This window comes from Durotheca rogersii, assembly GCF_024521655.1.
Source record: "Durotheca rogersii strain YMJ 92031201 chromosome Unknown GGS23scaffold_34, whole genome shotgun sequence".
In the NCBI taxonomy this organism is placed as follows: domain Eukaryota; kingdom Fungi; phylum Ascomycota; class Sordariomycetes; order Xylariales; family Xylariaceae; genus Durotheca; species Durotheca rogersii.
Window position 1 is genome coordinate 41717 of NW_026251265.1, and position 24047 is coordinate 65763.

Here is a 24047-nt window from a genome sequence, read left to right on the forward strand (position 1 = left end):
TCGGCGGCGGCCAGGTCAAATTGAACGGTCAAAGAATTGAGCTGGGAGAGGTCGAGCACGCTGTCCTTCGGACACCAGGGTGTCACGGGGCATTTTCCACAATCATCTCCAATGTCTTGGTAGCTTTTGCCGCAGTCGAAGATGAATTCACCCCGGGGCAGCGCGAGGCCATCCTTGCCCGATGCAGGTCCTGGTTGCCAGCCTTCATGATCCCCGCCGACATTCAGATAATGCGACACTTTCCCCGCCTGCCCTCCGGTAAGATCGACAGCAAATCGTTGGTTGAGTCCTACGAGAATACGCCTCCTAACATTATTGTCCCCGAGGAGCGATTCAGAGATGAATTAGAGCGTCAGCTCTGCGAGATGGCAGAGGCAATCCTCGGACGACGTGCTGCTCCGTCCACCCACCTAGCCTCCCTCGGATTGGACTCCCTAGGCGCCATTGAATATTCATGTCTCATTAGAAGGCTCGGAATTTTCGTCAGCCCTGTCGAGATCCTGGATGCGACAGCGGTCCGAGAGCTACACCGCCTAGTCGTTGGCCGACGCGATATAGTGAAACCATTGGATCATATCCGCTCTTCCGCGGATGATCGTGTGCGAACTCCCCTGAGACCCGATGATGCCATGCCGCCGCACCTGGAGGATGCGGAACGCATAGAGATATGCACTCCCCTTCAGGAGTCAATGGTCGCGGAGACCTATAAAGACGCTCGACTGTATGTTAATCGCGTTGAGCTTCTATTCCCGAGTCATATAAGCGCCAACGCTATCGTATCGTGGTTTTCGATTCTCGCTCAACGCAACGAAAATTTACGTGCTGGGTTTGTCTACGTCGGCCATCATTTGCGGCAAGTCGTTTGGAAACAGCTTAGAGATGAGCAGATGGAGGTCGTGAGCCAGGCTACTCAATCTCTCGAATGTGTCAATGTCGAGGTTTTCCTCCGGCATCCGTTCAAAGCTGAAATCATACTCGACAATTCGCCTAGCCACCATACGGTCAGGCTAACGCTTCACCACGCTATATATGACGGATGGACTATGGATCTCATGCTCGAAGATTTATCTCTACTCGCACGCGGCCAGCCGCCGATAGAAAGGCCCCAGTTCAGGCAGATAACACAGCATCTGTCCACCTCCATGGAGGGCAGACTAATGGACGCAAAAGAATTCTGGGCAGAAAAGCTTCAGGATTGGGTACCGGCACCGTTCCCAAATTTTAAAACAGTAGCCGTCTTCAACCCTGAAATTACGTCGATCTCTAGAGAGATTCAGGTAAATCCTAGACAAGCAAGGGACTTTGCGCTTAGCTCTTCTATCGGCCCTCAAGTCGTGTTCCAAGCCTGTCTAGTTTGGCTCTGGGGGGCAGTCAACGGTGTCCAAGACACGCTCATCGGCTCCGTATCATCTGGTCGAACTCGTCCGGTAGCAGGGATCGAAAAGATAATGGGTCCCTGCATGTCAACTCTTCCCCTCAGAATCAATTTGAAACAATACAAGACCATCGCCGATCTCCTGCAGGGTATCCACCTATATAATCGGGAGGCCCTAAGACACGATACCCTTCCCCTAGTCGGCATGAAACGGGTGGCAGGAGTTCCTCACGGTCAAAAACTTTTCGAATTAATATTCGCGTACCAAGAAACACTCTACAGTCGGAAGAAAAACAACGACACAATTCGCGAACTATGGCATAGGGACTCGGTTGAGGCCAAGCTCCTCGTCGAGATTTCACCTCTCGATGATCGATTCTCGTGCCAGCTTACGTGGCATTCGGACGCTTTTTCGGAGTCCCAAGTGGACTCCCTTTTCGGCCATCTAGAATGCCTAGTCAATTATTTTTTTCAAAATGGAGAGAAGGAACTTGAAAGCATCTCGCGTTGCTTCCCTACGGCCAGCTTATCCCATTACAATCAGAACCCCAAGCCTCAAGAGGTGCTTCCAAGTCTAGCCGCACTAGTAGAGAGAACGGTGACGAGATTCCCAACTTACGATGCCTTGTGTTTCGCCACATCGACCACCGCCGCCAATTCCCAGGGCTGTACCTTGACGTATCGGGAGTTGAATGCCAGAGCGAACCAAATAGCTAGATACTTACGTGAATCCGGCGCTGTCCCTGGCAGTGTCATCGCATTGGTCATGGAAAAGTCACCGCTGTTATATTGCACGATCCTGGGGATAGTAAAGGCCGGTTGTGCGTATCTTCCCGTCCTTCCCACCACACCCTTCGAGCGTATACTACTGATTCTCGAGCAGGCGCAACCCCAACTCTGTCTCGTCGACGATACCTCGCCGCGACAAATCTCCGAAGCCGTTATCAACCTCGAACGCTACACGCTTCTCCACGACTATCCTGACTCCGACGTCGAAGTGCCCGATGCAGATCCGTCACACCTTGCCTACGTTATATACACGAGTGGAACCACGGGGACCCCGAAGGGGGTATCTGTCACGAATGCGAATCTACTCAGCAATATTGAGGTCCTGTCCCGGATCTACCCTCACAACCCTTCCGACCGCATGTTGCAAGCTTGCTCCCAAGCGTTCGACGTATCTGTTTTTGAGATATTCTTCTCATGGGGCAACGGCATGTGTTTGTGCGCTGCCACGAATGACACACTATTTGAAGATATCGAAAAGGCCCTACAGACGATGAAAATTACTCACCTGAGCATGACAGTCACTGTGGCTTCCCTCGTCGAACCCGACCGCGTGCCTACTGTCAAATTTTTAGTTACATCGGGTGAGCCAATGACAGATAAAGTACTAGAGCGTTGGGCAGATCAGCTGTGGCAAGGTAAACGCGATAAAAAGATCTCGTCGGAGGGCAATTCTAACATACGAAACGTAGGCTACGGGCCGTCCGAAACGACAAATATTTGTACAGTGAGGAAGGTTGCGCGGCAGGACTCGTGCCAATATCTGGGGTGGCCTTTCGAGAATACTTCAGCTTTCGTCTTCTCGCCAAGTACCGAGGAGCTAGTCCCTCTCGGCTGTGTCGGTGAGCTATGTTTTGGGGGCGACCAGGTTGCCGCGGGTTATCTTGGAATGCCTGAGGCGACAGCTGCCAAGTTTTTCGAACATCATGAGTACGGGCGCTTGTACCGATCAGGGGACGTCGGTCGCATGCTCCCCGATGGCTCTCTCATTATTCTTGGCAGAATGGACACCCAGGTGAAGCTCCGCGGGCAGAGGATCGAACTCGGAGAGATCCAGGCGACCGTGCTAAAGAGCGGTTTCGCCAATGCCTGCGCAAGCTTGCTAGTAACTCTTGAGGGCTCTTCCTCTCAGCAACTTGCCTTATTTTACGTCCCTCTTACCCAGATGTCTCTGAGATTCAGTATTCTTCCGCTAACAACATCTACACGGCAGACGGTTATGGAGCTGCATCAGACACTTCACGCGGCCCTACCAGCGTATATGGTGCCATCCTTCATCCTTCCCATATCCTCCCTACCGATGACATCGTCCGGGAAAGTGAACTATGGCCTATTACGTCGCGCTATTACTGAGGTATCTGCTGAAGTGCTAAGCATATGTAGCTCGGCGCAAGATCTCGCTGATCAAGACTCTCTCGAGTGGACCGAGTCCGAGATATTGATATCCAAAGCCATTTCGGAGACTTTCAATCTCGACACGAAAGTAGTTCGCCGCTGGAGTTCATTCGCTTCCCTCGGCATAGATTCAGTTTCCGCAATGGCCCTTGCGCGGAGATTGCAAGCACTATTTCGAAAGCGCATACCCCTATCTCTCATCCTTCAAAACCCCACAGTCGGAAGGCTAGCCATTGCCATCAACAGTGATGCCGCGCCGCCTGTGACAGAGGTCAATGCTACCTTATTACCAACGTCACTTGTAGATACGGTACTCGCGCGCTTTGCCACAGACTGGGGGGAGAAGGGCGTAGGAACTGTTCTGCCATGTACTCCGTTACAGGAAGCAATGCTTTCGGTGCCACAGTCGTCCAATGTTGAGACATCTTATTGCAACCAGATGGTTTTTCAACTGCGAATGTCATCCTCTATCATATCAAGGCATTGGGACAGGATGTTTGAACGCCACGGGATCCTGCGAACATGCTTCGTGACGACCGAAGACCCTCGATTCCCGTTTGTTCAGGTAGTTCTTGAGAAGCCTCACTTCCCTTTATGGCAAACATTTGATGTAGACGATGCCAGCTTTCAAGAGCATATCCTCAATCACAAGATGTCCCTTCCGGTACCAGTTGATTCCGGCAAGCCCCCAGTTTCGCTCGCCTTATTTTCCTTGGGAGGTTCTACCGAGTATATGTCATTCGTCTGCCATCACGCTATATATGACGGAGTTTCTGCAAGGAGTCTACTAGCAGAGGTTGAAGCAGCAGTGCGTCACGAGCCGCTGCCAATTATGCCTACCTTCGACTCGTTTCTCCGAGAATCGCTTCCTTTGGTTGCTGGTGCGGATGACTTTTGGGCGGAGCAATTCCGTTCTTTCTCTCCTTCTCGCCTCGGGCAACGATCGTATAGCCACGATACTAATCCAAGGATGGTATCTGCGAAGCTATCTACCCACTCGCTTTCTTCTCTAACAGCAGGACTGCGGGATCTGGGTGTAGCACTATTGCCGCTTTTCCAAGGAGCATGGGCGGTAACCCTATCACTCTTCCAGCAAACCAAAGACGTATGCTTTGGGAATGTAGTGAGCGGGCGTTCTATCTCCTTAGAGCAGGTCGATAAGCTCATAGCGCCATGTTTCAACACGGTACCGATTCGAATGAATCTATCCCATGCTAATTTCTTTCTTGAAGTTGTGAAAAAGTTCCAACATTTGAACACTGAGATGATACCGTATCAATTTTCCAGCATTCGTCATATACAGTCGTCGCTTCAGCTCTCGACTCTTTTCGACACCGTCCTCCTCCTTCAGCCGCCACCGGAGCCTCTAGACGAGACCATCTGGACGCTGGAGCTGGAACAAGGAGCAATGGATGTAAGAGACTGCTTAGCCGTGTTAGTCTTGCTCGGCGCCAGAAACTAAATTTGTATCTAGGTCCCTCTCGTGTGCGAGATCACTCCTTTAAAGCACAAAGACGCCGTCCTGCTACAACTACACCGCAACCCGTCAGTATTTCTGCCATTCACAAGGTAGACCTCCGCATTCTAACGCTTCGGCAGATTGATTGTCTCCTATCAAACTTCGGGATTCATTCTGAGTCTCTTCCAGCATGTTCTCAACACTTACCTGGACCACCCTTCTTCTCACATCATTTCGACTTCCCAACTACCCACCCAGTGGCAAAGGGAGATCGTGCAAATGTCCGTATCACACGATACAATCCGCGAGACGGCTCACACGGCGTTAGGACCGCCTGGCGAGAAGTGGACTGATGCAGAAAGAAAGGTTCGTTCAGTGTTATCACGATTAGTGAATGTACCGGAGGAAAGAATTGGGCGCCACACACCGATATACCGTTACGGCTTGGACAGCATAGGCGCTGTTCAGTTCGCCACTCTCCTTCGCCGAGAATCCTGTCCTGTTGCCGCGGTGGATGTGATACAAAACCCAACCTGCGCAGGGATCGCTTCTCAATTGACCTCTCGAGGTGGTAGAGAGGTGGCACCGGCCTACGATTTTGATAGCTTTCGGAACGCTGTCGCCGGGGACCTACTAACAAAGATATACGAAGCGATATTACCTTGCACATCGTCACAGCAGGGCATGATCTCCCGGTTCCTCAACTCAGGAGGAGCGGACTACTTCAACTACATAAGCTGGTCCTTGGATGCCGAAATCAGCCTCGAAAAGCTCGCCACAGCGTGGAGGCAACTGGCCGCCCGCCACCAGATACTCCGCACCGGATTTGCAACAGTCAATCACCGAGACAGCTCGTACGCAATGGTAGTTTACCCCGAGGCAGATTTCGCCCCGCCGGTATCCATCTGCCAGTCCAATTCGTTTGATATTTTGGAATGGCGTGCAGGCGCCTCTTCCAAGGCTTTTTCGGAATTACTTTCACAACCACCCTGGCAGGTTCTCCTCCTAGATGATGGGTTTGGGCAGCGATCAATGCATCTTGGAATTCACCATGCCTTATATGATGCGGTTTCGCTACACAGATTACTCTGTGATCTCGCAGAGACTCTTTCAGGGACGGTTGGAGAGAAAGTGCAGCCGGTTCTGCCTGTCTTGTCGGCCCAACTCGATACCACGCATTGTCAGTCGGCTTCGGAGGCATTCTGGAAAGGAAAGGCCGAGAACTTCGTTTTCAACAAATTTCCAACAATGACGCCCCTCCGTGTCGTAAGCGGCGTTGTTTTGACGACTTCCAGGCTATGCGACGCCAACCGACAGATTATCCGCCGTCATGCTAGCGAAGCAGATATGACGGTGCGCGCCGCGTTGCAAGCGGCTTGGACACGCGTATTATCTGTGTACCTCGGGGAGAGGTCCGTTACATTTGGCATTGTTCTTGACCGTCGGACTACCGATGACGAGAGGAGAGTAATATTTCCGACAGTCGCAACCCTTCCCATCATCGCCCAAAACTTGGAGTCCAACGCGGAGCTATTGAAGTACATGATGCAATACAACACTAGCCTACGGCAATATGAAGGGACCCCTCTTCCCCAAATACAACGGTGGTTTGGTAGATTAGACCATCAGATCTTCGACACGATACTGGCTTACCACGCCGTTCCCGAAACAGAACCTATGCCATGGGAGGTAATAAGTGAGCTGGCATCGGTAGAATACGCAGTCGCACTGGAAGTGGTCGAGACAGCCACGGGCAGGCTCAAGTTGAACATGACACACAACACAGATACTCTTCCTGCAGAGCAAGCACATATAATGCTTTGCCAATTTGAAGCCGTGCTCATGAACCTGCTGGAATTTCCTCGAGGCCACGTTGACGAACTCGCCGATTGTATCCCTGACCTCTTCTCCATCATCCCCGCAACCCACGAATACCTGCCTTCGCCCGTGGGGCTATTGCACCAGCTTGTAGAGCAAACCGCTCAGCGCACCCCTACCGCCACCGCCCTCGAGTTCGTCGAAGAGCTCGGAGAAACTGTTCGTCGACGAAGTTGGACCTACCAAGAGTTGAACGAGATGGGGGATAGAGTGGCTAATATGCTCCTAGAGAGCAACACGCCCCCTGGTAACATTGTTGCTACGTGTTTTAACAAGTGTCCTGAGGCGTACTTTTCGATTCTCGGCGTTCTCAAGGCGGGTTGTGCGTTCCTGTCACTCGATCCCGGGGCCCCTGTATCAAGACTAGAATTCATCCTGAGCGATTCGACAGCTGCTTGCCTACTCACCGAAGACAGTAGTTTAATCCTCAATTCCACAATCCCAATGCACGTGGTCGATGAAAGAAATCTCTTAGATTCCTCTGCACCATTCTCGACACGGCCCTCTATATCTCCGTCAGATACATGCTATTGTCTATATACAAGTGGTACCACTGGAACCCCGAAAGGGTGTCTAATCAGTCACGATAACGCCGTCCAATCGATGCTTGCGTTTCGGCAGCTCTTTTCCGGACACTGGGACAGCCACTCCAGATGGTTGCAATTCGCCTCGTTTCACTTCGACGTATCAGTTCTTGAACAGTATTGGAGCTGGTTCGTCGGCATCACCGTGGTCTCGGCGCCTAAGGACCTCATACTTAGTGATATAACTGCGACAATATCAAAGTTAGACATTACCCACGTTGACCTGACGCCGAGTCTAGCAAGACTTATCCATCCCGACGAAGTGCCGAGCCTCTGCAAAGGTGTTTTCATCACCGGTGGAGAGCAACTACGAGAAGAGATCTTACAGATCTGGGGGCCAAAAGAAGTAATATACAATGCCTACGGCCCTACAGAAGCGACCATTGGAGTTACAATGCTTCAAAGAGTACCACACAACGGGAGATCGTCTAATATCGGAACTCAGTTCCCAAACGTCGGTACCTATGTTTTACAACCCGGCACAGAAGCCCCTGTCCTCAGAGGTGGCGTCGGCGAATTATGCGTGTCGGGAAGACTCGTCGGCAAAGGGTACCTCAATAGAAAACGGCTCACCGAGGAACGTTTTCCCACCCTTAGGCAGCATGACGAACGAATCTACCGCACTGGTGACTTTGTCCGCATCCTTTATGATAATTCATTCGATTTCCTAGGGCGCATAGATGACCAAGTAAAGCTCCGGGGCCAGAGGCTGGAAATTGGCGAGATAAACCACGCGATCAAGACTAGTCTCCCACATCAATTAGCTGACGTAGTAACTTCAGTTGTCAGGCGCACAGGGCAGGATAGGGATCTTCTCGTATCCTTTATTGCCCCAATTACGAGCCCATCTACAGACCTAAGAATATGCCTCGAAACGGAACTGTGCCAGGCAGCGCTAAAAGCTTGCAAGGCGCGTCTGCCCGGATACATGGTTCCTACCTATGTTCTATGCGTATCATTCATCCCTCTATCAACGAATAACAAAGCAGACGTTAAGCTGTTAAAACAGCTTTTCGCGGACCTTTCTCATCAACGTTTGCGGGAATTTACAGCGGGTTCAGCTGGGATCGATAGAGCGCTGAGCGAGGCGGAGCAGTTTATATCCACCGCCATATCAACCGTCACGCAGATCCCTGATGTCGACGTGACTCCATCGTCGTCAATCTTCGAACTCGGAATCGATTCTATCAACGTAGCGCGACTAGCCTTAATCCTTCGGTCGCAAAGCTTCCCTTCTGCCAGTCCTTCAGTCATTTTACGTCACCCTCAGATAAGCAGCCTGTCTCGCGCTCTTCAACAAGGGGGCACTTTCACAACCATTCGCCATGTCCTCCAGGCCCAACAGTCCATCCGTGCCATCTATCATAGACACATCAGCATGGCTTGTATTACACTGGGTATTGATAAGGACGATGTAGAATACATCGCTCCCTGTACGCCGCTCCAGGAGGGGATGATCACTAGATCCACGGCCTCCGGGACCCTGACCGCCTATTTTAATCAGTTCCAGGTTGACTTAAACACATGGGTGTCCGTAACCCGTCTAAAGGAATGCTGGGATAGTATATTCGCACAATTCGCCCTCTTGAGGACGGCGTTTCTCCCGACGTCCGACGGGCATATCCAGGTTGCCTTTAAACAGAAGTCCCTACGCTGGTTTGAAATGGGTCAAAAGGGCGATGAAATTGATACTTTCGCTTCTGATCGCCGTGAACGTTGGATCCTCTCCAACCGGGAGACATTGCGCTACCCCATGGAGATTGACCATGTTGAGTACGGTGAAAAGCACGTTCTTCTCATCCGGCTTTTCCATGCCGTTTATGATGGTCGCAGCTTTGAGCTCCTTCTTCGGACCGTGAATTCGAAATACCGCCACGAACTACCACCGTCCGGTCCTGCGTTTATTGAAGTACTTCCTCACGGACCACTCTTGAGGTACGGCGGATCCAGGCCGTTCTGGGAGAGAAGATTTAAAGGGTGGAAGTTTCAACCACTACCAATCCCCGCCGGTCAGTCGGGGGTATCCGAGACCACCGTATCCCGAGTCCTTCAGATCGAGGGCTTGGAAACGCGGCGCGTCGCCCTCCAGGTGACACATCAGGCATTGCTTCAAGCCGTGTGGATGGTCACGCTGCATCAACACTTCGGATTTGTGCCAACCATCGGTATCATTTTTTCTGGGAGGTCTTTGGCTCTTGACGGCGTCGAAAATTCGATTGGTCCCATCTTCAACACGTTGCCTTTCCGTGTAGAGATCTCTCGACATAAAACCTGGAGCTCGCTAATCGCGGAAGTCCAGGAGCATAATGCCTCGGTGCTGGAATTTGTTCACACGCCACTTCGTGATATACAGAAATGGTGCTCAAAAGGACAGCCTTTGTTTGATAGCCTCTTCGTTTTCGAACGGGAAGATCCGCTCGCTGTAGGAGATACAAATCCTTTCTGGTCCTCCATACAATCTATCGGGGTTGCAGACTACCCATTCGCACTTGAGGTCACTCTGTTGCGAGACAAGTCCCTCAAGATCAACGCTTTATCTCGTCAAAACGGTTCTCCCATCACCAACATACTCCTAGACGAATTCGCTAGGCTTCTCATAGCACTAGCCTGTTCAAACAATACTACCTCGCTTCCGAAAGAGCGCATTCAAAGTGGCGCCCCTACACCCGCGAGACAGGAGTCACATGACTTCACGCGTGCTGAAGGTGTTAGCACCTATGAGCTTGTTAAGACGAAGCATGGCCGGGAAATTCAACGCGAAGTTGCTTCCCTAGCCGGGTTGCCAGACGGAGACATTTCTGGAACGTCAAACTTCCTTGAGCTTGGTTTGGATAGCATCGATCTCATCAAGCTTGTAGCCAGGCTGAAAAGGCTTGGGTTACATATCACGATCGGGGAATTATTAAAGGCCCCTACTATCAAGAGCGTTCTCTTGTCGAACGAACGAGTGCATACATCTAGCCCCAGAAACGCCGTTGGAGCCACTGGCCTTGAAGTTTCAAATGTGCTATTGAGAGATGCTCTAAAACAGGATGGAATGGAGCTTGCCCAAGTTACAACCGTCCTGCCACCAACCCCATTGCAGGAATCTATGGTCGCGGAAATGCTACTATCGGGCTTCCGTCGATACTTTAACCATGATGTGCTGGAAATTTCTCCCGACGTCGATGTCGATCGACTACAGTTGGCCTGGAAAACCGTATACGCCAACTCACCGATCCTACGGACAACTTTCGCTGAGATCCACAGCCCGCAAATCGGGGCCGCGTTCTGTCAAATCGTGCGAGATGAACCTCTTACGTTTAACCCAGCCGTGGAACTACCCAGCCTGGATCAGGTCGCGACGGTCATCGACCATGCCCGAAATCGTGCACTGGCAAAGAACGGGATGGCTGATTTGTTCCAACTCACTTTCGCGACGACGCCCGAGAACCGCTATCTCGTCCTTTCAATTGCCCACGCTCTCTACGACGGATGGTCACTCGACTTACTCCACAAGGACGTAAACGCAGCGTATGAGGGCCATTATCACGCACGGAGCGAATACGAGACGTTCCTTTCCCGTGTACTCTTGAATACGGCAACCATCGGCGAGAGGTTTTGGGCCGACTTTCTAACCGACGCCCGCTCTACCATACTGGACCCGGATGTGAATCTATCAGAAAATGAAGAAGTCATTCACCGAGCAGAATTGGTGTCGGTATTAAGTCGGGAGGAGATGAAAGCGTTATGCCGGAAGTACCGCATCACCCCCCAGGTTCTAGCGCAGGGATGCTGGGCGCCTGTGCTCGCTTCACTGTCGAGATGCCTGGACGTTGTCTTTGGGGTAGTCCTATCGGGTAGAGACACCGATGAATCTCGTGGATTGCTATTCCCAACCATGAATACCGTTCCCCTTAGGGTTGTGCTCCACGGCGACACGACAGAGTATTTCAGCTACCTACAGGCTACGATGTCGGATATCATAGAGCACCAGCACTATCCACTCCGAAAAGCCCAAAGGCTAGCACAGTTCCAGGGTGGCAAGCTTTTCAACACCCTTTTTCTCTTGCAGAACGTTAAAGACGACGAAATGGCACATAATTCCATACTCCACTCCGTTGACGCGTCGTCTGCCGTGGAATACCCGATATGTGTCGAGATGGATATCACGGAGAGCTCAATTACGTGGCGCATCGCCGGTGATGGGCGATATGTCTCCGCGCAGGATGCTCGTCGAATATTAGCCGACATCGATGAGGTTTTGCGGTATTTTGGTAGCAGCCATGGTGCGGATATCCTTGAATTCGATCCCCTGTCAGACAAGGTCACCGTCTGCGGCCTGGGGCCGTTCGAGTTGATCAGCAATAAATCTGATGGCCGAATGAAGACGTCATTCTCTCCGCCGCAGGCACAGTCTCCCATCACAGGGTCGCCCGTGATAGAGGTCCTGTCTGAATTATCGGGGGTAGATGCGCACTCTATCGACCCCGACTCCACCATCTACCACCTCGGTCTTGATTCCATCAGTGCCATCAAGGCATCTTCCATGCTACGAAAACGAGGCTTCGAGGTCTCAGTCAGAGACCTACTAAAGGCGGGGTCGATACGAGACATTTTCCATCGACCAAGTAAAGACATCGCCCCTCCAGACATGCCATTTCATTTTCTCCCCGGCATTGATCACGCTAAGCTATGTCAAATTGCCGGTGTGGGCGAGGCAGAGGTAGAAATCGTTCTACCAGCTCTGCCAATGCAAGTGTATATGCTCAGTGCCTGGCAGAATACGGACGGTCTACTTTTCTTCTCTAGGTTTTACTACCGGTTACCTAGGGCCATGAGCAGCGAAAAGATTGCGAGCGCATGGTCGAGGCTAGTTGATGAAAATCCGATTCTTAGGACGTACTTCGCCTCCACGGGATCCGTAAATGTTCCCTTCGCCCAAATTGTCGCGAAGCCCAAGACAATCTATGCCACGAAGGAGTTTCTCCACGATGAAGGAAAATCTGTTCGTCAGGTTTCCACCCCGTTTGCTTCAATTCAAGTGGAGATTGAGGCAGAAGAAACGTGCATGCAACTATACCTTCACCACGCTCTATATGACGGCGTCAGCCTACCAGTCATGCTAAACCGTTTCATGGAGCTTTGCGACGGCACGCCCACACCCCCCATAGGTCTCAGAACGTCTACGTGGTACGAATTTGTCTTGAAACACGCTTCTCCCTATGTCCGTCAGCGGCGACAGCAGTTTTGGACCTCATATCTACAAAAGATAATCACGATACGCCCACCCCCTCAAACAGAATCTACACCGAACCCCGAAATAATCGCGCAACATAGCTACCTCAAGAGAAAGGCTTTTAGCAACATCTCGAGCCTTAAGAACATAAGTTCAACCCACGGAACTACGCTTCAAGCCCTGTTCTTTGCGGCGTACGCCCGGGTCTATGCAGAGTCACTACGCCGGGACGATGCCTGTCATGATCGTGCGGATGTTGTTTTCGGCGTCTATCTCGCAAACCGATCCAATGTCATCGGGCTTGAAGAAGCACCTCTTCCGACCCTTAACATCGTCCCTCTCGTGGTTAGAAGACCGCTAGATCGGCCATTAGCTACGCTAGCTATCGAGATTCAGAAGGACCTCGTCGAAATCAGTAGTTTCGACCATGCTAGCGTATACCTGTGGGAGATTTTCGATTGGACCGGAATACAGGTAGAAACTATTGTTAATTTCCTGGCTCCTCAAGATCTAAGCACCCCTCGCGCGAGTCTCGGTCCGAACATGCTCGAGTCCACTGGGCCCGAGAGCACTACTCTGCCGCAGCATCTCGCACAGCCAAACGCAGACTTCGTCTCCCAGAATAAAGTGAAGCAAGCGTATATAGTAAGTTTGGCTCAATCGGCATGAATACTTATCAACATCAGGCATCTAATTTGTGTTTCTCCAACAGCATACCTTAGATATCGAGGTGCAGGTTCGCGGGAATACCGTGGACATCGGCGCCTTTGGCCCCTCTCCACATTTCTCGAAGTCGCAAATTCGGGATGTCGTCGAAAATCTCGCCGCCGCCTTAGAGGCTGCCCAATAAGCATTACGATCAGCCAGATCCGCCTTATTTTCTAGCAGCGTCTGTTCGCTTATTAGACGGCGTTACTCCTGGGGTCGAATGGTCTTAACTAGGCTGGTGGCATTGCTTCCCGCAGCCGACGCATCAGGCAGGTCTCAGTTGTCTAGTTTGGGTGCGCTTGCTCAGCTGGCTTGCCGTTGGTGGAAGCATCCTAGGAGGTGGATGACTTGATCATCGCCCTCTCTCTTCTACTTTTGGTAGGCCGCGGTATATATAAGCGTACTGCGAATAAAGATGCATATGTCCCCTAGCGATTAGCGGAAACGATACGTATAAAGTTCTATAGATAGAACGCATCTAGTGATACTGTATCGACTTCAATATCAGTAATGCAACTTGAATAATGTCGGCCCGTCGTCATCTAGATGCCAATTATGAACGAGGAATATGCCCAGTAGAGTGGTTCGTAGAGTACATCATAGTTATTAAAAGACAACGCGTTATCCACCTGCTCGTTCCGACACGCTAGATAGAGTGTGAGTGGTGGAGAGGATGACCCCAACCAGCATAATCGCAACACCGTTATCACCCACAAGTCGAAAGGATAAGATGTCGAAAGGATGAGATCTAAGGTGCGAACCCCATGCCCTGGAAACGGGGTGCGACTGGTGGGGGATGCGTCGCCGCCCGATCGTGGAGGACACTTATGCCTATAGGAATGCTCATTACCAAGCAACCATTGGCCTTTACGCTTCCTTCATACCTCGTAGGCCCCATACGTAAATTAATTAATTCAACATGTTTAGTACCTACTCATCAACATGGCGAATACGTAGAGATAATAGGCAGGTGAATATTACGCCTCGGTAACCCTTTGCATGGCGGCTGGTAGTGGCCCCTATACCTATCAGCAGTTGCAATATGAAGCCATCCCTACTCGTACCCCCTGACGACTCGAAGGGGCTGTTTTCCGGTTGGATATTATTGCTGTCCACCGTCGCCCACTTTGATGGTGCCGCTCCTCAGGCACAATCAGGTACTTCCTCACATAATCCCATTGTAAGTGGATCTAATTATCCCAGGCACACGCCGTTCAGCAATGCTCACCTAGGTACCTATATCAAGCTGAACGTCTTCGGGAATACGGTATTCGGCCCAGAAGAGTAGGTATCAGTACCCACCAACTAATCTCTTTCTGGCATATATATCCTCTTTTGCTTCGCTCGGCTATACACACGGACGCTGCACCGTTCGAATATAGACGACCAGGTGATCAGAAACCCCATGGGGCCGACGAATAAACCAAGCTTAAACCCAGTATCTAGCTAGGCGTCTAAGACACTCGAACCTAGAACCGTCTGTCCAGGTATAGGTGGGCAGAGTGTTTCGTGTATTATTCACCCTTTAGCAATGCAGCGTGTTCCTCGGTCGTCCTGCTCCTCTAGGAAGGTCTCTAAAACAGGACAGGTCGGTTGATCACACCCTGGAGTGCCCGGTGATGATTAATCCTGACCCTTACACTTAAGCGCGCCAGGCCGGCAACGGCCGTTCCCAGGATTCTACGCGCCCCAACGAAGCAGTAGAGCGATATTACGCTCGGAGCTTCTTACCGCCTACATGGATACGTGCCTGGGCATACGATAGCCCTGGGTTCAAGGCTAACCCAACTAGATTACATATGCCGAGCTGGGCATTCTTATCGCTCCCTATGCAGTTCTTCTGCCGAGTGTGTGTGGATTGCGACATAAGCGCGATGGAGGTCAGCCGACGCGCCAAGACCGACCATCATAACAGACCGAGACAATCGAACTAGACCGTGACAAGAATGTGCGATGGTCAAGAGGTCCGGTAAGATTACGGTCACTATCGCGGGCAATCTCAAAACGGAAGCCGAATGCTCGCCCCATGTCCTGAGTACGCCCACTCTGGCGCCGGCCGCGACCCACGGATAGTCTATTAGGTAGACCAGCAAGCAAGAGCTGTCTGCGGTTTACTACTTGCTCCAGCGATTCTGATTACGAATATCAAGCCAAGCGAGGGGAGTGTATAAAGGAAATTCGACATTGATATAGCGACCTAGGCTCTGACATTTCCGTTACGGCGTAACGGAGGGTCAACGAACGTTGAGCTTTGCTAATAGATGACAAGCCCTAGCTAGCTCTATCTGGCATATTCTCCACGTTGTAAAACTTGACCGGATACGCGCTGCCCTGGGGCGGTACTGCCCCGTCCCCTACTGCACTCGGAATCTTGGCATACTTAAGGTATGCCTACTGTTTTCAGAAGCTTGCTCTGCATGTCGTCGGCCCCTGTCAAGACGTGCCGCATGCCGTAGCACCCGATAACTACTTTCCCTTCGTGAACTCGTATCGGACAGGGGATAGCTATTACACATAGCTTTCATTTGAGGAAGCTCCCCCTTTATCACCGAAGGTCTACTCAAGCTAGAGACTTGAGAGGAAAAGACTCGAATGGTAGCACGCGACTGCAGTCATCGGAGGCTCAGGCATATTCAACCCCAGACTTATCTACCAATGAAACCATGTCTCTCAACGATCACGAATATGCTCGAAAGAGGAAGCTCCTTGAGGGTGAAGTTCGCAGTACGAGATTCAGATAGTCCTATATAAGGCTCGACGTCGGGCGGTTACCATAGAGTGAAAAGCAGGTCACAGCATCCCCGGGATATCAGCTTGATCCCCAGAAAGCTAGACAATCCTCAGACAAGCTAATCGGATTCCCTCGTCCTCAAAATGCGGTCCGTATTCTTGCTTGGCCTGCTCGGGGCATCGCTCCCTGCTCACACCCACCCGACCAACTCCTACAAGGCGGGATTGCGACGCCGTACGGTGGACCTTAACGCGTTCCGTGTAAAGGAAACCGCCGAGTACGTCAACCGGGATGCCACGAGTTCTGATAAAACTCTGCGCCTCCTCAAACGCAAGTCATATGTCGACACCGCAACTGAGCTCGTCAAGAGCGTCGCTCCGGGGGCCACATTCCGCCTGGTCAACGACCACTACGTCGGTAACAATGGCCTGGCGCACGTCAACTTCAAACAGACGGCACACGGCCTAGACATCGACAACGCGGACTTTAATGTGAACGTAAGTATCAACAACCCAATCCCTCAAGTTTCGATGACTTAATACTGAAGGCTCGATAGATCGGTCGCGATGGGAGTGTTTTCTCCTACGGCAACTCGTTCTTTACAGGCGCAATCCCCGCTGAGAACCCGCTGGGGAAGCGTGACTTTTCAGACCCTGCCCAGGCGCTCTCGGGGGCGACGAAGCTACTTGAGCTGCCGGTTAGCGGCGAGGCAACCGCTGAAGCCGCTGAGGGAACCGAGAACTATGTGCTCAAGGGAACTTCCGGGGCCCAGAAGGATCCGGAAGCTCGCCTGGTCTACTTCGCTAAGCCCGACGGCAGCCTAGCTCTGACATGGAGGGTAGAGACGGACATCCTCGACAACTGGCTCCTGTCGTATGTTGATGCTAGCACCAATGAAGAAATTCACGCTGTCGTTGACTACGTTGCCGAGGCAAGTTACCTCGTCTAGTAAGTAAACCCGCCCCCGGGCTTTCCATCCGCCTCCCGTCACTCCAACATCTAACCCGAACAAAATAGCCCCTGGGGAACCAATGACCCCGAGGAGGGCGATCGTGTCATTGTGGAGGATCCGTGGGATCTGACGGCATCCGAGTTCACCTGGTTATCTGATGGGACAACTAACTACACCACCACGCGCGGGAGTAAGTCGGCGTCCCATCCCCTTCTCTATCACAGAAATTTCGTGCTAAACGGTTGCATTTCTCCAGACAACGCTATCGCGCAGACTAATCCCAGCGGAGGATCCACGTACCTCAACAACTACCGCCCGGACAGCCCGTCTCTCAAGTTCGAGTACAACTATGGCGCTACGTTGACGCCGCCCTCCACCTATGCGGATGCTTCCGTTGCCCAGCTCTTTTACACGTCGAACGTCTACCACGACCTTTTGTACGATCTCGGGTTCACCGAGGTGGCTGGCAATTTCGAGTTCAACAACAACGGACAGGGTGGCGTTGGCAACGACTTCGTGATCCTCAATGCGCAGGATGGCTCAGGTACCAACAACGCGAACTTTGCCACGCCGCCTGACGGCTCGAACGGCCGAATGAGGATGTACATATGGACCCGATCGACCCCCTACCGGGACTGCACCTTTGAGGCCGGAGTGATCATCCACGAATATAGCCACGGACGTGAGTTTTCTCTTGCGCATTTCAGCCCTCCTCTCCCAACTGTCATTTCTCGCCTTCCAGGCGTGGCACGCAATAATTCGAGGCCGCAGCCGAACTGACGCTCGTACAAAACTAGTTTCCAACCGCCTTACCGGTGGCCCGGCCAACTCGAACTGCCTGAACGGGCTCGAGTCGGGCGGTATGGGCGAAGGCTGGGGCGACTTCTTCGCCACGGCGATCCGCCTAAAGCCTGGTGACACGCGGGCGAGCGACTACAGCCTCGGCGCCTGGGTGTACAACAACCCGGCAGGCATCCGCACGTACCTGTATTCGACGAGCCTCCAGACCAACCCGTACCAGTACATAACGCTCAACACGTACAACGAGGTGCACGACATCGGCGAGGTGTGGGCCACCATCCTGTACGAGGTCCTATGGAACCTCATCGATAAGTACGGCAAGAATGACGGCCCGAAGCCCGTGTTCGACGAGAACGGTGTTCCGACCGACGGCAAGTATCTGACGCTGAAGCTTGTCGTCGACGCCATGGCTATGTACGTGCTTCCCAAAGCGAAAGCTGAATCGAAAGGTCCCAGGAGCTTATGAATGCTAACACTTTCTTTTCCCGCTCTTAGCCAACCTTGCAACCCCAACTTCGTCCAGGGGCGCGACGCCATCCTCGATGCCGACAAGGCGCTGACCGGCGGTGTCAACGCCTGCGAACTGTAAGTAACAAACGAGACTGCTCCCTTTCCCTTTTCCCTCTCCCTCTGTACAGCACGCATGTTCAAGACGGCTGGCGGCTGACACTGGGGGTGCGTTTAGCTGGACGGCTTTCGCCAAGCGAGGTCTCGGTCAAGGTGCTGTGTACGCGAGCCGGGGACGCACTGGAAGCAATACGATCCCGGCTGGCGTTTGTTAAGCAACCGAATCGCATAATACATATACTGTAGCATGTATAGGCTAGGCACTTAGGCACTTAATAGGCGTCGTTCTAAGCAATTGAATGGAGTTGTTGCAGTAAAGGTTTTCGGGGGAGCGGCGGAGCTAGGTTGTTGGTTACGGAAAAGTTCCCTTGTAAAGATGAGCATGAGGCTGCATATCGGCACCATTTTTGGCAAAAGGGCTTTCACATAGGCATACTCATAGGCATGAGCTTGCGCGCGTAACATTTCTCATGACAACGTGATCAGACAGTTATGCTCAACAGGTTATCTGCTAAGTGTTCAGCAAGGTGACTCGTAGGCCCTTTCTCGATGCGCTGCCTATGATACGCAAATACTCTCAGATGCGGGTGCCCATTCCCTCGTCCTAATCTGGAGGAAGACTGTGTATATAGGTATAGAGGAAAGGCGCGGATGTAAGTAACATGAGCGATCAACTCTGGAGAATAATATTTCAGAGTGTTGGTGGGTTTCTCGTAGTAGGAAAAGAACGGTTAAAATAGAATATCATCTAGTTCTTTCTCATAAGCAGTGAGAGGGGGCTTATGCGAGGCGTTATTTACGGATTTTCAGGGCTACGCCCTCTAATGATAATAAATCAAAGGTCCTTGAAGAACCTGTCCGTCTCCTCCCCAATCCACTTCGACCTTTTGGCGATATTTTCTACCGACCAAAGGCCCTCGTCGGTGACGTATGCGTGGACGTACCGAGCAGGGATCCATTCGAAATAAGCATTCCTCACACGGACTTTGTTTGGCGAACTCTCGTCCGTCGTACGCAAAGCATCTTCAATGACTTGGGCCCCTTTCACATTGCCATTCCAAGCCCGCATCAGCTCCATAGGGCTATTCTCCTCCACTGGGTGCTCCTCCGCCAACCCCGGGCGGGCTATCTTATCGGTTTCGCTAAGTATGATTACTTTAGCATCGGGAGCAGAATATCTCTGGCTCAGGATAGCAGGTAATGATCCAATTTTCTAAGACCCGGTGTCAGTAGTTACGCGACAATCCCGTAGACGTAGCCGAAAGAGGTTTTCTAAAGGGGAGTTGACTCACGTTGCTCACGTCCCCCGCCGAGCTTATGCGGTCGGCGCCAAGAACAACAGCATCGACATCGTTAGCAGCAAGGGCGGCAGAGGCGTCCGAGTAGAGTGTCACCGTGAAGTCAACCGACGCATTGTCCGGCGCAAGGAGCCTTGAGGCCAGTGTTACGCCTTCGCAGAGAGGCCGAGACTCCAGGATACGGAGGTCGAGGGGGACCCCCAGGTCTGCAGATGCCCCTAAGAGGCAGTCCGATATTGTAGAGCTTGACGACAGGGTGAGGACCGAGATTCGCTTCTGCGGCTTATCTGTCTGAATGACATTGTGTCGAAGATAATCCACAAAGACGGCCCGAATCCGGTCGGTCGTAGAGCGGCGTTGACCTAGTTGTGCTTTCAATGCTTCGACTACACGTGGGACTACCTCTCCCCGTGGTATTTCTGAAAGCAATATAGTCTGGATCAGGTCAAGCGCCCTAACAACAGCACTCGTGATAGCAGACCCCATGCTTTCACGTGTCTGGCAGATATGCCAGGCCGCCATTCGGACGTCGCCCCACCAAGAATCGTCGATCGCACGCTGATCCATCGAGGCGATCACGTTCAACAGTGTCGATACTGCCATGTTAGCAAGCTGCCTCGCCCCATTCTCGTGATCATCTCTTAGCTGTCGCAATCCGGAGGTTAAAACCTTGCCCGCTTGTGGGCCCAGGTCGTACTCTGGCCACACTCTTCGTAGGCTGTTTACAAGCTTAGGAACGCCGCCGAACCCTTCAGACTCATTCACATCCAAGGGGTTGAACCACTCAAAGTCTTCGTGCTCCCAGTCGATGACGATTCCCTGCTCTCCCTTCCCCCTTCGGCTTTGTCCTTGAGGCGGAAGGCAAATGGGTTGATGGTCCACTCGCGATAAATGTCGTCGTCGGTAAATGTGTAGGGTTTGCCGACGCAGAGTAGTTCGATGGAGGAGAGAGTGAGGCTCGTCTCCTCATTAATCTCCCGCAACGCCGTCGCGAGAGGGCTGACGTCATCCGCCTCGATGCTACCGGATATGGGCGCCAATCTGTGCTGATAGGTGCTAACTCTGGCGCTGCGCCTGAACAGAGCGACTTGAGCGTCTTTCCCATCGCCGTTGGGAAGCTTAAAGAGGAAGGACCCGGCCACAGATTGCTTCCTGACCCCCCCCTCGCGACTCGGAGCATACCTGGGGCTCATGGCAGTGCTTTTGAGACGAAGCCTACAACCGCCAAACAATTGTCGCGCAGCGGGCCCTGAAAGTCGTCGTGGGAAGAGGGTGGCGAGCGGTAGGTCGGCGAAGAAGAGGCGACCGTGAGACATGCTAATACGGCGGCGGCAGTCGGGAAGGACTAGGGTTAACTTGGGGTAGCTTATGCGGAGGCATATGAACTCGGGCGGGCAGGGATCACCGGGTCGTGGCACGTTCGGACCATCGCGGATGGCGACACTATCATGTGTTTCTCGGTTGTCGATAAATCACCGTGACGCAGACGACGGCGTAGGTAGGTAGGTAGTTTTTGCATGGACCTAACCCGAGGCGCGAGGAGGTTAGGAGGTAGATATGCGGCTAGCGAACGACCACGCGCGAAACGAAGGCCTTGAACCAGATAGGTACCTACAGATGAGCTAAACAACGAAGGCTACCAAGTAGCGCTGTTAGGAATCGAACCTATCCTTCATTCAGTAACCTACTGATCTCCTACCCAGGTACCTACCTAGGTACCTACCCACCTCCTACCTTAGAAGTACCTAAGGTACCTAAGGTTCGGGGTATCGAGGTAGGTACTCTAGTAGAACAATCTAATATACTAAGATCAAACCTACGCCACAGTCCGAAATAGGCCAGAGTCTTACGAAGGTGATTGGTCCATGAAAATGGCGAAACGGTTATAATTACGTAAGCCGCTCTACAAAGCCATACGAAGCCATACGCCTACGTCTAGAATGTTCGTACCTACGTACCCGCACGCCTACGTCTGGAACGTACCTACGTATCCGTACGCCTACGTCTAGAACGTTCGTACCTACGTACCCGCACGCCTACGTTTATAGCATTCGTACCTATATACTTATACGTTACTTATAATAACGCTTTATAATATATATTAATAATTTACGTTATACGTTATACTTACTTATGAAATATATATTAATTAATTAATTTAACCTCTTAGATTAAATATCCGTTTTAATATAATTAGTTTAAACTTATAAATTAAAATCTTAATATTAAATAAAACCTAATAATAAAATAATCTATATAATATATAATAATCTATTTAAACGTTTATGTTTATATATATTAACGCTTTATATTATATAATAAATATAATAAATATAATAAATATAATAAATATAATAAATATAATAAATATAATAAATATAATAAATATAATAAATATAATAAATATAATAAATATAATAAATATAATAAATATAATAAATATAATAAATATAATAAATATAATAAATATAATAAATATAATAAATATAATAAATATAATAAATACGATAAATACGATAAAGATAAATAGGATAAATGGGATGAATAGGATGAATAGAATAAATAGAATGAATAAGATAAATAGAATGAATAAGATAAATAGAATGAATAAGATAAATAGGATAAATAGGATAAATAGGATGAATAGAATAAATAGGATAAATAAGATAAATAGAATAAATAGAATAAATAGAATAAATAGAATAAATAGAATAAATAGAATAAATAGAATAAATAGAATAAATAGAATAAATAGAATAAATAGAATAAATAGAATAAATAGAATAAATAGAATAAATAGAATAAATAGAATAAATAGAATAAATAGAATAAATAGAATAAATAGAATAAATAGAATAAATAGAATAAATAGAATAAATAGAATAAATAGAATAAATAGAATAAATAGAATAAATAGAATAAATAGAATAAATAGAATAAATAGAATAAATAGAATAAATAGAATAAATAGAATAAATAGAATAAATAGAATAAATAGAATAAATAGAATAAATAGAATAAATAGAATAAATAGAATAAATAAAATAAATAAAATAAATAAAATAAATAAAATAAATAAAATAAATAAAATAAATAAAATAAATAAAATAAATAAAATAAATAAAATAAATATTATTATATAAATCAGAAAAGCTACATAAGTATTTAAGTTACTTTATAGATAATAAAATATAAGAAGAAGAAAGTAAATTAACTAATTATTTAAAACGAAAAAAAAATTAAAGAAAATATAAACTACCTATATATAAATAATAAGAAGTTACGAGTTATATTTTATAAGTAAACTCGAAATTAAAGTAGGTAAACGAATAATTAAAAAAAATAAATAGCTATATATAGGTAGCTTCTTACGTAATAGATATAATATTTAATAAAGTTAAAAAATAATATAAAAATTAGAATTTAAAAATAAAATTACAAATAAAATTATAAATAAAATTATAAATAAATAATAGTAATACTAAAGTAATAATAAGATAATAATAAATTAAATTAATATTATATATTAATTAAAGTATCCCTTATATACCTATATACCGTAAAGTATAAATAAAATACGCTAAAGTACTTCGCGTTTCTTTAGGTTTTCGTATGGAAAACTTAAAACCTCTCTAAAGTCTAAGAGAAAAAGGGTAAGTAAGAATCGACGTTTAATTTAACTACGAAAAAAATTTAATTAATAATCGATTCTTAATTAAATAAAGAGAAACTAACTTAGATTAAATAGAAAAAAGCTAACCTAAATTAAATAAAGAGAAACTAACTTGGATTAAACGGGGAGAAATTAACTTATATTAAACGTAAAGAACCTAACTAACATTAAACGATAAGAAACTAACCTAAATTAAATAAAGAAAAATAAACTTAGATTAAATAGAGAGAAATTAACCTAGATTAAACGAAAAGAAACTAACCTAGATTAAATAAGAAAAAACTAACCTAAATTAAACAAAGGGAAATTAACCTAAATTAATTTATATATAAATATAATTAAAATAGGTAGAAAATAAATGCGTTAGTAAGTAAATAAAGATCTCATTATATATACTATGGTTTTATTAGATATATCTCCTTTAAACGGGCTATACGAACTTTTAACTAATAAAAATAGAATATCTTCTAAATAATTTCATAATTATAAGGTTATTTATAGAGTTATTTATGAAGGTATTATAGTAGTGCGGTAAGACATACCCTCTTAATGTATTACGTGATACGCTACGATAGGCCTTATGCCTATATAGAGTAACCATAGCTCCCGTAAGTACGGGATA

At 48.8% G+C, this 24047-nt stretch overlaps 3 protein-coding genes across 3 annotated transcripts; 2 read left to right on the forward strand and 1 right to left on the reverse strand.

Moving 5' to 3' along the window:
• The first annotated feature begins 2 nt into the window (after positions 1–2).
• On the forward strand, positions 3–13925 carry GGS23DRAFT_326435 (uncharacterized protein). The gene is made up of 5 exons (XM_051512924.1): positions 3–258; positions 327–4970; positions 5031–5101; positions 5156–13340; positions 13408–13925. Exons 2-5 carry the CDS (start codon positions 366–368, stop codon positions 13543–13545), a joined length of 12999 nt encoding a protein of 4332 aa, XP_051367954.1. The 5' UTR covers positions 3–258; positions 327–365; the 3' UTR covers positions 13546–13925.
• Positions 13926–15847: 1922 nt separating this feature from the next.
• Positions 15848–18969, forward strand: GGS23DRAFT_586284 (elastinolytic metallo proteinase Mep). The gene is made up of 7 exons (XM_051517423.1): positions 15848–16631; positions 16691–17082; positions 17152–17276; positions 17343–17768; positions 17884–18301; positions 18383–18472; positions 18573–18969. Exons 1-7 carry the CDS (start codon positions 16278–16280, stop codon positions 18667–18669), a joined length of 1902 nt encoding a protein of 633 aa, XP_051367955.1. The 5' UTR covers positions 15848–16277; the 3' UTR covers positions 18670–18969.
• On the reverse strand, positions 18938–21509 carry GGS23DRAFT_586286 (nagb/rpia/CoA transferase-like protein). The gene is made up of 4 exons (XM_051517424.1): positions 21368–21509; positions 20635–21275; positions 19747–20587; positions 18938–19667 (listed from the first exon to the last, which is right to left on the reverse strand). Exons 2-4 carry the CDS (start codon positions 21066–21068, stop codon positions 19290–19292), a joined length of 1653 nt encoding a protein of 550 aa, XP_051367956.1. The 5' UTR covers positions 21069–21275; positions 21368–21509; the 3' UTR covers positions 18938–19289.
• Between the last annotated feature and the right edge of the window lie 2538 nt (positions 21510–24047).

Coding starts and splice junctions, on each gene's coding strand:
- GGS23DRAFT_586286 (XM_051517424.1), bottom strand. CDS start 21,068: ATGTCTCACGGTCGCCTCTTCTTCGCCGACCTACCGCTCGCCACCCTC. Junction 20,588..20,634: donor GACGACGACATTTATCGCGA/GTGGACCATCAA, acceptor ACAAAGCCGAAG/GGGGAAGGGAGAGCAGGGAA. Junction 19,668..19,746: donor CGGCGGGGGACGTGAGCAAC/GTGAGTCAACTC, acceptor ACCGGGTCTTAG/AAAATTGGATCATTACCTGC.
- GGS23DRAFT_586284 (XM_051517423.1), top strand. CDS start 16,278: ATGCGGTCCGTATTCTTGCTTGGCCTGCTCGGGGCATCGCTCCCTGCT. Junction 17,769..17,883: donor CCACGAATATAGCCACGGAC/GTGAGTTTTCTC, acceptor GTACAAAACTAG/TTTCCAACCGCCTTACCGGT. Junction 18,302..18,382: donor GTCGTCGACGCCATGGCTAT/GTACGTGCTTCC, acceptor TCCCGCTCTTAG/CCAACCTTGCAACCCCAACT.
- GGS23DRAFT_326435 (XM_051512924.1), top strand. CDS start 366: ATGGCAGAGGCAATCCTCGGACGACGTGCTGCTCCGTCCACCCACCTA. Junction 5,102..5,155: donor CTACAACTACACCGCAACCC/GTCAGTATTTCT, acceptor ACGCTTCGGCAG/ATTGATTGTCTCCTATCAAA. Junction 13,341..13,407: donor AAGTGAAGCAAGCGTATATA/GTAAGTTTGGCT, acceptor TTTCTCCAACAG/CATACCTTAGATATCGAGGT.